General features: G+C 42.4%; 1 protein-coding gene across 1 annotated transcript in view; it reads right to left on the bottom strand.

Annotated features, from left to right (window-relative positions):
- Positions 1-3,803: 3,803 nt before the first annotated feature.
- DEPTOR (DEP domain containing MTOR interacting protein) overlaps positions 3,804-16,090 on the bottom strand; it is a 108,469-nt gene continuing 96,182 nt past the window's right edge. The window contains exon 10 of the mRNA XM_032777226.2: positions 3,804-5,522. Within this exon, the coding sequence (XP_032633117.1) occupies positions 5,361-5,522 (162 nt within the window). The 3' untranslated portion in view covers positions 3,804-5,360. The remainder of the gene's footprint in view (positions 5,523-16,090) is intronic.

The following is a 16,090-nucleotide window of genomic DNA, read 5'->3' as shown; positions in this document are numbered from 1 at the left end:
CCAGAGCGGGTATGATACATGCCAGAGAGACCATGCGGAACTGGCATTTTACCATGAACCAACTGAGGTCTCACAAATCCAGGATGGGCCTGAGCCTCTCTTTCACTTTGGGGATCAGGAAGTAACGAGAGTAAAACCCTTTTCCCTGGAATTCCCATGGAACTATCTCCACAGCTCCCAAGCGGAGGAGCCAACCCACTTCCTGCTGTAGCAGGGGTAAATGTGATGGGTTCCCCCTGCCGTCCGAGGGAGGGAGGTAGCAGGGTGGGGATGAGACAAATTGTAGCACATAACCCTGGGAAATCATGTTGAGGACCCATTGGTCTGATGTTATTCGGGACCATTCCACAAGGAATGCAGACAAGTGGTTGCTGAAGGCAAACTATATTGGTAGAAAAGTCCTCTTGGGGGCCACCCAGGTACCCTCCTGCAACCAGTCAAAAACTCCTCTTGCCTTGCTGCTTGCCCCTGGAGGGCCCAGGCTGCGGGGCAGTGATACTGCCTCTGAGGTTGCCTCTTTTGGGTTTTGGACCTCTTGTAGGCAGGGCTGGCTTTAGGCCTATTCCACCAATTCTCCCGAATCGGGCCCCGCACCTAAGAGGGCCCCGCGCCCAGTGAGAATCCCTTCCCTGACTAGAAGCGCCTTTTTAATTTTTACTCACCTGGTGGCGCTTCGGGTCTTCGGTGGCACTTCGGTGGCAGGTCCTTCGCTCGCGCCGGGTCTTTAGCGGCGGGTCCTTCGCTTGCTCTGGGTCTTTGGCGGTGGGTCCTTCAGTGCCACCGAAGACCTGGAGCGAGTGAAGGACCCTCCGCCGAAGTGCTGCTGAAGACTCGGAGCACCGCCCGGTGAGTACAAGCCCCACATGTTTTTTTACATGTGTGGTTTTTTTTCTGAGTCATCCCTGCTGGAGCCCCACTGAATCTGTTTGAATTGGGCCCCACACTTCCTAAAGCCGGCCCTGCTTGTAGGTGGGTTCGTATCTCGGCGGGGGTCTGCAGCTTAGGCTTTTCCTTGGGCAGAACACAGAGCCCGAGGGTTTGAAGGGTAGTATGTGAGTCCTTCATACCATGGAGCCTCACGTCTGTTTGTTCTGCGAACAGGTCCTTGCCATCAAAGGGAAGATCCTGTATCATAGATTGCGCCTCCGTGGAGAGCCCTGACAGCAGAAACCACGATGCCCTGTACATAGACATGGCCGAGGCCATGGACAAAGCAGTCATGTCAGCTGCATCCGACGCCACCTGCAGGGCAACCTTTGCAGCGGCAGTGCCCTCCTCCACCAGTGCCTTAAAATCCTTCCTTTCGTGCTCCAGAAGGAAGGGCTCAAATTTCAGCAGCAACCCCAACAAGTTGAACTCATAGTGACTGAGGAGGGCGTTGTGGTTGGCCACCTGGAGCTGGAAGCTGGCCGACAAATAAAGCTTCCTGCCAAATGAGTCCAGTCTTTTAGAGTCTTTATTTTTGGGTATGGGTCCTGGTTGACCCAGTCTTTCTCTATGATTTACGGAGTGCACCACTAGGGAGTTGGGGGCTGAGTGGGTATAAAGGTATTTGTTCTCTACCTTTTTCAATATCGGCACAAGGGAGGCTTGCATTCACCAGAGGGCATTAGAGATGTTAGCCACCCCTTCGTGCAGCAGGAGGGCCACTCTGCCTGGTACCAAGGATGAAAACACGTTGAACAGGGAGTCCAAGGGTCCCTCCATCTCCTCAGCCTGGAGTTGGAGACTGGACACTACTTGCTTCAGTAGCTCCTGATGAGCCCTAAAGTCCTCTTGCAGTGTGGAGGGGGGTGGGGCTGCAATCTTATCATCAGGTGCGGGGGAGGGGGCAGGTACAGGGCTCTGCACGTCGACCAATGCCACGGGATCCACCCCTTGGTCAGACTCCTCATGCGGGCTGAGGATCCATGACTCACTGTTCTATTCCTCAGAGGTCTAGATAGTGTGGCTGAGGGAGCCTCCGATGCCCCCACTATCAACCGAGGGCCTGGCTGGGCGTGCATGGGGGATCCACTGGCACCACTGGTCTTGCCACTGGGGCCCTTGCCATTGACTCTTCTGCGGCACTGGCAGCACCAACTAGTCGGGTTGGCCCAGCTGGATCATAGGGGACCACGTGTGTGTCGAGGTTGGGGTTACTAATGACCTATCGGTACCGTGGGAGCGTATGAGCAGTGGTACTGAGAACAATGTCTGCCATGGAACCAGGACTCCGACGTCAAGAAACGGTGCCACCTCGAGCTGCTGCTCCTTGAGACGCTGCAATACCTGGATCTGCGGTGACGCGGAGCTGGCGATCCCCACTGGGAGTCCTGGGCATAGTGTCTCGAGGTGAAAGAGCTGGAGCGTGACCAGCGCCGGCGCCTGTGTCGGGAGCGGCTTTGGTAGCTCCGCTGAGAATGGGACCATCTATGGCGTCTGTGCCTGTCCCGCTGATACTCCCTACTCGGTGTGGAGCAGTGCCTGGAGCTCCACTCTGATGGCACCTGACCAGACAATCTGGTGGGTGACAAAAGCAGAGGCTGGAAACTGTATCCTGACAGGACACTGAGTGGCGAGCGGGCCTGAAAGTGGTCCCCTGACCGGGATCTGTGTTGGGTCGGCGTCGACTATCGAGAGCCCAGCAGTGGCTTGCCTCCAGAGCGGTGTCCGGGAGCCGGTGGTGCCCCAGGCACCTGAAGAGTCATAATATCCTTGGCCACCTGCAGGGCCTCCAGTGTCGAGGGCATCTGGACATCCGGAGAGGCCTGAGTCGACGCAACTGGGCTGCTCCGCTCAATCTGAGTCAGAGCTCTAGAGTCCGGGGGGAACTGGGGCTGCCTGACACGGGTCTAGCCTCACCCCCTGCTTTCTCTCGACACCTCTGAGAAGATGGAGCCCTTCTCTGCTTCTTCGACGGGGAGCGGTGCTGGCCACAGGGAGATTGCCGCACACCGAAGACGAACTGCCTGGTGCCGATTCTGCTCAGAGTACCGGGATTGGAGCCAGTGCAGACTCCATGAGAAGGGCCCAAAGTCTAATGTCACTCTCTTTTTTTGTCCTGGGTTTAAAGGACCTGCAGATCTTACAGCAGTCACTGATGTGAGATTTGTCCAGGCAGCAGAAACAGTTGGTGTGCGGGTCATTTCAGGGCAACGAACACCTGCAAGACTCGCACGATTTAAACTCTGGGGTCCAGGGCATGCCCCAGCCTGAACACTAACTAACTGACTAAACTGAAACTTTTCTTGGACTTACTAACACAGGTACTACTAATGATGAAACAAGTTCTGAGACGAGCTGCAGCAAAGCTGGAGCAGGTAATTCCGATGCTCTGTCACTGGTGGCAAGAAGGAACTGGGTGGGGGAGAGCGCACGGCTCCCCTTACAGTGCGCTATAGAGGTGCCACTCCAGGAGTCATAGCAGCACTCCCCCTATGGGTACTGCTAAGGGAAAAACTTCCAGCACCTGTTCACGTGGCAAGTACGCACACCTACTGTGGAATACACATGAGCAAGCACTCAAAGAAGAACTAGCAGTACATTAGTGAGGTCTGATGAAGGCTCTAGACGTGTACAAGCATTCTTCAGCTATGTTAGTATAAGGTATAAGTAACTGTGATACAAAGTGACATGTTAAAAGAATCCCTCAAACACAAGGCTTTTATACAAGGTTAGTACATGGATAGTATTCTCAGCTGCACTTAAGATCTTCTTGCACTGGTAAACATGAAGGAATTATGAGGAATTTTGATTGTGAGTCAGTCATAAAATATAGTCTTTTTGATGTGCTTAGAAAATATGCAAACATACAGTTTCACTTATGATGTTGCAAACTCATATAATCTCAAAGTCTTATTATTCCTTTGATCAAGCCTGTGCAAATATCTGAGTGAGTGAAAATCATACTGTAAGAAGAATGTGCGATGAGGCCAATTCCTTAATATAAACATAGTCAACACTCTTAGTAGGAAAAAATACCAAAAATAGGTAGTGAATGCTTTTGGGTATTCTTGCGCTGAAGGTCAAGCATTCTTTTTTTTTAACTTTAAAAAGTATTACTGTATATAAACTGAACAGTATCAGAAAGCCTACAATCTAAAGATATACATATTTATGTTTTGTGAACAAGACTGTATACATTCAATTAATCTCAGTTTGAGACCTATGGCACTCCAGATATCACAGAGTTGAGAAGCAATTTAGATTCAGTAAAGTATATCATTCAAATATACATTTTAAAAATATTTTTTCATAAGTTTATCAATAAAAATTCCTTCTCGGCTTTAAAATGAGGAAAAGTCAGTTAAATATAATGTGTTATTAATAATTGCATCAGATGTAAATTATGTGACACATCTGTAGTTTTCAAGCATTTAATGGTTTGAAAATGCTGATAATCAAAGACACATTCAAGTACATTGCTTCAATTTGAAGTGTACTGTACCATATCAGAGCTACTAAATATTTCAATGCTAATGCTTAACATTGTGATTCTCTGACTTCAGCTCTTTAAAATATTATCATTCTTCTGATATCAGGGATATCCAAACTTTGTGAAAAGAACCACATCGACTAGTTACCAGGAGACTAAGAGCCACATGTAGTTTAGACAGAAGTTATATAGACCTAAATTTTCAAACTTGGGCTCCTAAATCTGTACTTAGACACCTAGATAAGAGGTCTGGTTTTCAAAGGCTATATGTTCAAAATGAAAAATTAATGCACACTTCCATAAGATTTGTGTGCTCTTGTATTTTCCTTCATGGAACAATTGCTGCAGGTTTTTATAGGACTACCCATCTCTGGTAATTCAGTGGATTCCACAGAAAGGTGCACATTTTTTCATCTCTACGAATTGCAATGTTGTCTGCTACTTGTTTGAATTCACTGACAATAAACGTGAAGTTGCTCACCTTTCTCTTTGCTCTATGATTACAGAGAGGGAGCAGTAGCAGGCAGCCGCTCTCCTGGGGATGTACTTTGGACACGCCTAAATTACAAGGAGGGGAGTACGCTAACATTCATATGCCATGCCAACCATACGGAAAGTCCTTACCAAACATTCCTCTTTTCAAGTATTGTGATCACAGGGTTGAACGGCAAGGGAATTTACATGCAGCCTTTTAAGTAGGATACCATCCCAACAGAGACAGCTGGATTGACAACTAAAGACCTGGTCCTTGTCTTCAGCAGAACAGTTTGCAGGATCGGGTCTTAAATGATAACATGCTGATATATACTGTTCACTTCTTAGCATATGAGCACAGCTACTATTGTTAGACTGAAGGGGAAAGCACCTGAAAGGCAGAATAATCTAGTTAGACAAGGCAAGGTTTTGCCCCCTTGTGGTGTTTGGCGTTGCATTGGTTCTATTTCTATTCACAGCTTCCAGTGAGAAAATTTCCTTCTCCGGAGTCTAATTCCTCCATCACTTCCATGACAATAGTTCGAGGGCCAGTCAGAATGAGATTGCTCACAGTCCTGTAGTCCACATGGAGAACATTGAGTCCATTCACAGAAACCACAAACTGACAGACCTACAGAGAAAAGAGAAGGGATGTATTACAATTGCGGTGGACTTAGGCTTCTCTTTATGGTAGCAGATGCTGCAATACTGACACCGTATTCTACTTAATCAGTTCATTTCTCCAGTGGAACTAAAATTCATGCATTTTTTCCCATCTGCTGATACCCTGCCAATAAGTAACTAATAAATAAATAAATGAAAAATAAAATAATAATAATACTTCACTGAAAGAGTTCAAATACACCAATATGCAAGGGGTTAATTCCCTGTGTAAGCCACTTGCTTCTTATGTCTGAAACGACGAAAAGGGATAGGTAATGAGGCAGGCTCCTGACTGACTATTCAACCAGATGCTAAGTACCTAAGAACCTGATCCAAAGCTCATTGAGTCTTTCCATTGACTTCTGTGGGCATTAGCTCAGGCCCTACACTAGACAGCCAATGAAGAAATAACAGAGGATAGCAGGAATCAGCTCAATTCTGATAATTATGACGACTCGGGCATTTAGACGCTATGGTGTTGGATACTGAACCTGACCAGAACCAGCCAAGGCAAATCAGAATGATAAGACGTAATGCTTAATGCTTCTCCCTCCCTGGGCCTTTTTATCTGTAGGAATAATTTTTTTTTGTATGAAAGTAGACAACAGCTACATTTGGCACACATAAGAGTTCTATAGTTTTGAAGGATTCCACCACTTAAAGGTTAATTTCCAATTACAGTTGTCAGGAATATCACTGGAAACAGCAGGATCTTTCAAAGCTTTGGAATTTTTAACTACTCCCACTGCATCATTCAATTTTTCATATAATACCATGATTCACATGGTGCTTTACCAATCTATAGGACCATAAGACTCTGAACCCAAACAGTCTACAGTCTAAAGCCCTGATTAGTGCTGTTGAAATCAGTAGCACTAATACTAGTCAAATTAAACACATGCATACATGTTTGCCTAACGGCATAGAATCAGGGCCTAAAAGTGAAATCCTGATCCCACTGAAGTCAATGGCAAGGATTTTACCCTAAGAGTTCAATTCTGTGAGATGCTAAGTGCCTCTAATGAATGGGAATTAAAGTCACTTAGCACTAAACTTAGTCAGAAAGTGCGAGGTTTTTTTTTAAAATTTTTTTGCAGGACATTTTTTAGAAAAACTCATTTTTTTCTCAATTTCCTGAAAATATTTTTCAGATTTTCATAAAAAAACTGACCAGTTTTAGTAAGTGAAACACTGTCAGTTTCCAATTTATTTTTTAATCAAATGAAATGAAAATTTTCAATGAAAAATGGCCACTTTCTGACAAACACTGTTTGGATGCAAAATACTTGACCTGATGTATTTAGCTCTTCAAAAAGTTAGAATCACTCAGAAAGGAGGAGGCCATGCTATTCATGCTAAAAAGGCCAGAACTGTGGATTGGAAGAAAACGACAACGTTATTCATTCCCCAGTGAAATGCAGCCCCCTCTGAGTCTAATCAAAGTATTCTATAAAGTTACAATGTTTGTAGTTTTTGTATCAATGTTTTTTAAACATATGGCATTACTTTTTTTTTTTTTTACTGCAAATAAAATAATTGTCACAGAAATGTTTAATGAAAAGGATACTTTTGTCGTGAATTTACTTTATTCATAACTGATAATGAGTGCACATTAAACCCACTTTAACTGTGAAAGATGTTTATATTCTAATCTGTTGTGGTTTAGGGAGGCAATATGATATAATGGTTAGAACAGAGAACTGGGAAATAAAGTACCTAGTTTATATTACTGTTTCTGCCACTGATTCTTTGTGACTTTAGCCAAGGTTCTTAACTTCCGTGCCTCAATAGCCCTTTCAGCTAAATGGGCAACTCATGGGGCTGTTGTGAAGCTTCATTCATGTTCTACAGTATTTTTACATTATTCACTGAAAGGTTCTATAAAAAACAAAAGTATTATTGGGGTGGTTGTTTTGTCATGTCAGGTTTAAGAAAAATTATGGATGAGTCAAGACCATTTGTTAAAAAGCTCTCAAATTTTCCCATTACAAGAACAGCAGCAGATGTCTCTAACGGCCAGCTAAGTTTCTCCCCCTATCTCACTCCCCACAATCTCTTCAGTGCATTCCAGGGTGGGGACTCCTGGGATTCAGCCTTGCTGGTAGCCTGGACAGTCAGCAAAGTGGGATGATGACTCTATTAGAGTTTTGATGATAAAATGCCTAGAGGGTATGTGCTTTGTCAAGAAGTCGCAGCATAGACAAGACCACTGCCTTCATTTTTTATTAAAGAAACAAAGGGAGGGAGGAAAGTTCCTGGGGGGGGGACTGAAACATTTTGCAACAAGGGAGCTATTATTCTGCTGTCATCCAGTTTCTAAAAAGTATTGTTGTTCAATTTCTGAACTGTTGGCTGAAATATTGCATGACAGTTGCTGCCAAGGGGCTTAACGAACGGGCTAGCACCTTGCTTGCTAGATTTCTCACTTGCCATATTAGGTCTGGTGGACATAAAGATCTTGCACGAGTATAACTATGGCAGTTAGGAATGTGCTTTTAACCAAAATAATAACAGTACAACTGCTAATGTGCATGCAGTTATACCAGTATAAAGGTGCCTTATGCCAGTATAGTTTATTTCTTTTCCCATATGGGAATAAGCTATAACTGGTATAAGTACATTTATATTAGTATAACTGCATCCATATTGGGGAGTTGTGCTACTTTAACTATAACAGCATAGTACAGCACAGAACCACATAGTTAAAGTGGTCTACACAAACATTTAGTTTATGGCAATTTACTTTGCACTAGCCTGCCAAGTACTGCCTGTCCCTGTGAACCCTGATGACATGCACTAACAGTTTGTTAGTGTGCTTTAATCTAGTCCCATTTCAAATCAGAGTAGATCAAAGTGCATTAACTAACTGCTAGTGTGTGTCAACAGAGTTAACAGGACAGTTAGTACATGGCAAGCTAGTTGAGGTTGAATTGAGCTTGTAGGCTCTAAAGTTTTACATTGTTTTGTTTTTGAGTGCAGTCATGTAACAAAAACCCTATATATTTAAGTTGCACTTTCATGATAAAGAGATTGCACTACAGTACTTGTATGAGGTGAATTGAAAAATACTATTTCTTTTGTTTATCATTTATTTGTAATAAAAAATAATATAAAGTGAGCACTGTACACTTTGTATTCTGTGTTGTAAGTGAAATCGATATATTTGAAAATGTAGAAAAACATCTAAAATATTTAATAAATTTCAGTTGGTATTCTATTGTTTAACAGTGTGATTAATCACAATAAAAAAATTAAATTGCGATTAATTTTTTTGATTTAATCGCATGAGTTAACTGTGATTAATCAACAGCCCTAATAATCTTTAATTCCTGGAGACTCCAGGCCAATCATGGAGGGTTGGCAACCCTAGTATAACAGCATAAGCGAGGAGACAGTGCAGGCAAGGATGAGATGAGAGTAACTGTGACAGGAACACATGGTTCCACAGAATAGCTGTGTGCACAATGAGTAGGCTGAGTCAAAAATTTTACTGTGAAATCCTGATCTCATTGTAGTCAATGGGAGTTTTGCCATTGAGTTCTATTGTTACTATTAATTACAGTATTACCACAGCACCTGGGATGCTAGTTATATAACAGGCCCCCATTGTGCTAGGCGTTGTATATAGAACAAAAAGACCCTGCCCCAGAGAGGTTACACGTATAACGCAAGAGACACCAGAGGGATACAGACAGGCAGATGGAAGAGCACAAAGAAACAGTGAGACAACACTGGTCAGCATGACAGGTTGTGGTCTCAGCAAACCTAACCATTATCAAGTGCTTTGTAGGCATGATGGCAAAGGAGAGTTTTAAGGAAGGTTCTGAAGAAGGTTAATGAGGTAACTTGGAAGGTTTTTATGGGGAGTTCCTCCCAAGTGTGAGGGGCAGCAAGGGAGGTAGTGGGGAAGGCTTGGGGGGAAGACTAAGAGCTCTGTTTTAGCCATGAGTTTAGCTTGAACTGATGGCTAGACATCCACACGGAGATCTCACAAGGAGAAGCTGAAATTTTAGTTTGGATCGGAGACTGTGTGGGGGGTAGGATTTCACCGAGAACTTTTAAAAACTATTAAATAAATAATAGTCATTCTTACTGGCCATCTGCCTACTGATAATCTGAGTATTCACTAATATTACATGAATATCATTTACGAATAAATATTTAGTTCTTAAAATAACATTCTCGTATTAATTTTACAATTAACATTAGCCTTCCTTCCCTTTACAAAACTGTTAGTAACAGTGTTTCTTTGATTTTAGTATGCACAATGTTCTAAGTTTGAGAGAAGGTCCTGAAAGATAATAAAATACCAGAAATTCCTGCAGCGACACTTGGCATAAGTGAATATTGCAAAATTTCACTGGAACAGTCCCAAAGAACCACTTAACTTTATAGATGCCCGAATGCAAATATTAGTGAGGTCACTGAAGTAAAGAGCGTTAAATCAGGGATGAAAACTGGATGCAATACTCCATACCACACCAAAAGTGCAGTTTTAACAGATACAAAATAGCAGATCACTTTTTATTTTAAAAAACATATTTATCATAAAATCATAGAAGATTAGGGCTGAAAGAGACCTCAGGAGGTCATCTAGTCCAATCCCGTGCTCAAAGCAGGACCATCACCAACTAAATCATCCCAGCCAGAGTTTTGTCAAGCCAGGCCTTAAAAACCTCTAAGGATGGAGATTCCAACACCTTCCTAGGTAACCCATTCCAGTGCTTCACCACCGTCCTAGTGGATCAGTTTTTCCTAATATCCAGCCTAGACCACCTCCCCCTGCAACTTGAGACCATTGCTTCTTGTTCTGTCATCCGCCACCACTGAGAACAGCTGAGCTCCATCTTCTTTGGAAGCCCCCTTCAGATAGTTGAAGGCTGCTATCAAATCCCTCCTCACTCTTCTCTTCTGCAGACTAAATAAGCCCAGTTTCCTCAGCCTCTTCTCATAAGTCATGTGCCCCAGCCCCCTCATCATTTCTGTTGCCCTCTGCTGGACTCTCCAATTTGTCCACATCCTTTCTGCAGTGGGGGGCCGAAAACTGGATGCATTACTTCAGAAGTGGCCTTGCCAGTGCAGAATAGAATGGAATAATCACCTCCCTTGATCTGCTGGCAATTCTCCTACTAATGCAGCCCAATATACCGTTAGCCTTCTTGGAAACAATGGCACAGTGTTGACTCATATCCAGCTTCTCATCCATTGTAATCCCCAGGTCCTTTTCTGAAGAACTGCCCCTTAGCCAGTTGGTCCCTAGCCTGTAGCAATGCATGGGATTCTTCCGTCCTAAGTGCAGGACTCTGCACTTGTTCTTGTTGAACCTCATCAGATTTCTTTTAGCCCAATCCTCCAATTTGTCTAGGTCACTCTGGACCTTATCCCTACTGTCCAGTGTATCTACCTCTCCCCCCAGCTTAGTGTCATCCATGAACTTGCTGAACAAAACCAGCCCCAGAACTGAACTCTGAGGCACTCCGCTTGATACTGGCTTTCAACTAGACAATGAGCTATTGATCACTACCTGTTGAGCCTGATGATCTAGACAGCTTTCTAGCCACCTTCTAGTCCATTCATCCAATCCATACCTTTTTAACTTGCTGGAAAGAATACTGTGGGAGACCGCATCAAAAGCTTTGCTGTACCCATATCCACAGAGCCAGGTATTTCATCATAGAAGGCAATCAGGTTGGTCAGGCATGACTTGCCCTTGGTGAATCCATATTGACTGTTCCTGATCATCTTCCTCCTCCAAGTGCTTCAAAATGGATTCCTTGAGGACCTGCTCCATGATTTTTCCAGGGAATGAGTGAGGCTGACTGGTCTGTAGTTCCCCAGATTCTCCTTCTTCCCTTTTTTATGCAATGATACAGTATGAATCCTGCGCCCAGTGAAGTCATTACTGACTTCAATAGTGCCAGGATTTCACCCATACTACTTATCTGTGCAGTTGTGGTACCACCCAATTAACCGCAAATTTCTAGTTCATGAAGTTGCCACAAGTATGATTCAGTTTTCTTCAAGAGCAAAACCAAGTTCAAACGGATTATTGGGTTTCAGGGGATACTTCATCAATTGATAATTTCTGAAAATAGCTGGATATAGTGCTGGATAGAATCCAGGTATTTTCAGTTATCCAAACTTCTTCCAAATATGTTAGCATCCAACACTAGAGACAGAAGTATCCCCTGAAACCACCCAAGCCATCTGAACTTGTTTCTGCTGAAGGAGAAAATGGAAATATGCTTTTGTAAGTTCTTTGGGACAGAGCCTTCCCTTTCGTTCTAGGTTTCTACAGCACCTAGCACAGTGGGATCCTGGTTAGGGTTGCCAATTTTGGGTGGGCATATTCTTGGAGGTTTCATCACATGACATAATCTTTAATTAAAGAGTAATCTTTTAATTCCTGGAGACTACAGGACAATCCTGGAGGGCTGGCAAACCTAGGACTCCTGGTCCAATGCTGGACTTGTAGGCACTACGATAATACAAATAACAAATAATAATAGCTTATGTTTAATTCATGAACTAGAATCTTGCTGTGGATGGATTGGTACCACAACTGCACATATCATTTAAAAAATAAAGTAGATGTGGCAGTGATGGGTGTCAAACCTTTTCCGATTTACATGTTAGCAAAGTGAAAAAAACCACTAACCAGTTCAGAATTAGGCCTTATTCTGCTGTCATATGTCACCACTTTAAAAAAATGAAAATACCAGGGGTGAAATTCTGGCTCCACTGATGTCAGTAGCAAAACTCCTATTGACTTGAATACGGCAAGGATTTCATGCCCAGGCTATACACAGATCCTAGACACTTTAAACAAGAGCGCCGCTTGTTATTTGTAGGTGTTAAAATCTTGAAGATGAACTGCAAAGCGCATGAAAAAAGTTATCACCATGTATTGTCCCTTCTTATGTATAACAGTGCTATAATTTTTTTGTTTACTTTTATGTTAAAAATATCAGGTCCTGACTTCTCACTTTTTGCTGCAGGATTTAGGCAAGCTATTTGGAAGACTTGGATGGTGACATCACATGAGGATGAAACCTGAACTGCAGGTCTCTCAGCTTTTAACTGAGAGGAAGGGAATGTTCAGCTGGTAAAAATTTAAAGAAACATTTGTACAGTAGAACCTCAGAGTTACGAACACCTCTGGAATGAAGATTGTTCACAACTCTGAAATGTTTGCAACTCCGAACAAAACATTACGGCTGTTCTTTTGCTCTTTCAAAAGTTGACAATTGAACATTGACTTAACTTTTCTATTTTTTTTTTTAGTAGTTTAACACAGTACTGTGCTGTATTTCCTTTTTTGTTTGTTTGTCTGTCTCTGCTGCTGCCTGATTGTGTAGTTGTGTAGTTCTGGTTTCAAGTGAGGTGTATGGTTGACTGGTCAGTTCATAACTCCGGTGTTTGTAACTCTGAGTTTGTAACTCTACTGTAAAACTTGGTATCCACTTGTTGCTTATTCGAGGCCAGAGAGAACCTCAACTCATTCCAGCTTCCTGCTGTGATATCCGGACCCTCCAAAGAACTTGTCAGGGTCCTCCAAGGAAAGAATGGAAATCAAGTTTTAATCCAAAATTTTTAAGATGATTTTCTAAAAATACTCCCCATCCAATTTAAGATAATCATTAAATGTCATAGAGGAGCAGTAAAGGGCACCTTTTTTGTTTGTTTACTATTTTGTCTTGTAAGAAGCATAATGTACAGAATCTAATGTATGATCTTGTAAGTGAAAATGTTCATACCCTCAGCTGTCCAACTCATAGCAAAGTTCCTGAAATAATTCATCCTCTGTTGAACAAATAACTGTATTCACAAGTATCAGAGGGGTAGCTGTGTTAGTCTGGATCTGTAAAAGCAGCAAAGAGTCCTGTGGCACCTTATAGACTAACAAGTATTCACAAGTACTCTGGATTGAGATACTGTCAGAGAAGATCCAAGGAAAGATGTATGTTTGCCCCCTCCAAATAAAGGGAAACACAAACAGTTCTGGGGCGGCTTGCTTCCACCCTCTTAATCTTTACATTGTCGTATTGGAAGAGGGAAGGAGGTAAAATCAGAGGTCCTAAAAGCCACCTGGCAACTTAGCATTTTGGATCCCTCAAACGTGCTTCATGAAATCCCTGTTGTATTAGTACAATGAGGGCTGGAACATTGCATTTTGACTACTACTGTACATGATCCAAAGGTTTAAATATGAGCAACATCCTTTTCAGCGTATCTGAGTTTACTGCAGTAAAACAGAATCAGCTACAGCTGTGTGTTCTGTTCTGTAAATATCCCTAGCAAATGTGTAATTGGCTGTAGAGTGGGTGGTGTGGGAGTAGGCAAGGATCCAGTTCTTGCATAAAACACCGGATTAGCTCTCCAGAGAACTGCAGTTCTCTTTCATTCTCTATCGAAGCTTTAAGCTTGCTTAATGTCATAACTGTGTTCCCAGAAAATGCTTATTAGAAAATGCGGGGCAATTTCCAGTAAAGAAAAATAACTTCATTTATGGAATAACAGATGTGACCACATTACAATTCCTATGCACCCTATTCCTCAGTCTTTACTCAGGCAAAATTCTCACTGGAGTTTGGAATAACGGGGGCAGGGGGGGTTGTTTTTGTAATAAGTACTGTGGGTTCAGGCTATATAAATGTGAAAGTTGACATTTTTCCACAGGATTGTTTAGAATAAAGCATGTGATTGCACTGTAAAAGCTAACAATTTAATTTTTATGGTGCTCCAAACCCAGAAATCTCTATGACTGAGGGACAAAATTAGTAACTGAAGCAGCAACATAAAGTAACTAAAATAAGGTCACACATTCAACAGCACTGAGCATCGGCTTACCTAGACTCCAAGTGGAGGCAATGGGACTTTGACCATTGATTTCACTGGAGTGGAGTTAAGCCAACACTTTTGTAAATCCCATGAATAAAGTCACTTAAATCAGATAATTAGAATGGGCAAAATAGACTAATGAAACAAAGAAAGGCCTGGGGTTAGGTGATCTGAATTCTGTTTTCCACTTTGCAATGGACAGCTTCTGTGACCCTGTGAAAGTCACTGAGCTCCTGTGTGTCCAGTTTTTACCAGCTATAAAAGGGACTGACCTACCCGATAGGGGGTGTTGTGCCAATTAATTTGTTGGTGTTTTTCAAGTGTTTTGTAACAGGAGTGCAATTTAGAAAGTTGCACACCAAGAAGAGGACAACCAGCTCCAATCCTCAAAGCACATTGTTAGAAAGTAGTAATAATATTCACTAAGCCCGGGAGCCTACAATACTTTTGCGCATGTTTAATATTATACATCTAAGTAATCACACAGAAGTCAACAGGGTTACTCACATGCATAAAGTTAAGCATGTGTGAGTACTTGGAGAATCAGACTGTAAGAGTCTAGAATGGGAGTCTTCCAAAAGCAGATATGTGGAATAAGGGAAGATAGGGCACTACTGCCTTGGAAGACTAATGCAGAATCAGTGTACAGATGAAAACCCACTTTCCAGCTTAGAATGATTGAAACAGAATGATCAGCAAAAGTCCCAGCATGAAACACCAGGCGGTGGAGTAGCTCTAGATTCAGGTGCATTGGGAAAGCTTCCTCAACAACTCACTAATTGTATACTTGGCTTTAAGGACTATTATTATTTATTGTATATCACACTTTGAGGCCTATGATAGACACTCTATATATGTGTTAAATGAAAAGAGAAATGAAAAGAAATGGGTGAAGGACTGCATCAATAACAGAAGAAGAACATGCTTTAGGTTGGGAACGCCTCCTTTTTATGTTTGCTTTGGCATTTTTGTGCTTTTCCCCTGTATGTCTACATGTAAACTAGTTACTAAAACCAAAACTATGCATCATGAACCTGGCATTAATAACACTACAATCATTTATTTAAAAAAATCAATGGGGACTAAATTTGACACTGTAGGTTGCCGCGTGTATAAAAAAGATCTGACGTTACAAGGTGCTGAGTTCCCTGAACTTCCACTAAACTCTCTGCAAGTAGAGGGGACTCAGTGCCTTGCTCAAACTCTAATTCTGAACATAGGGGTTGATTCCTCAGGGGCCCCCTACTTTGAAGTGCAGAGAAGTCTCCAAAATTGATGGGATTTAAAGGCAGTCAGGAGCAGAATCGAGCCTGTAATGTGCATCAGTGACATTCAGCATTTCTAAGCCAAACAGCTGCTCACCTTGTTTTCACAAACAAAAGTGCAATTATTTCTGATTGGGTATGACTGGCTAAATGGAGCCATAACTTTAACCCAACATCTTTTCCTAATTATTCATCAATATTGTTCAAGGATGACAGCTTGGGTCTTGAACAACAACAACAAAACACAATAAGAATTGTGATGAAGGGTTCTATTAAGTAGGTCAAGCTGATCAGAACCCCTATATGCTTTGTAAACATTTAAGCCAAGTAACTACAATATACACAATGCTAACAATGACACAACTATGGAGGAAAATAAATCTAAAGAGTTCAAGACATTAACTAAACAGTTCTATAAGGTACTAATCCT

The sequence above is a fragment of the Chelonoidis abingdonii genome, chromosome 2 (assembly GCF_003597395.2).
Source record: "Chelonoidis abingdonii isolate Lonesome George chromosome 2, CheloAbing_2.0, whole genome shotgun sequence".
Lineage (NCBI taxonomy): Eukaryota > Metazoa > Chordata > Testudines > Testudinidae > Chelonoidis > Chelonoidis abingdonii.
Note: the sequence above shows the minus strand (reverse complement) of the source record. Positions and strands in the feature narration are given on the sequence as shown.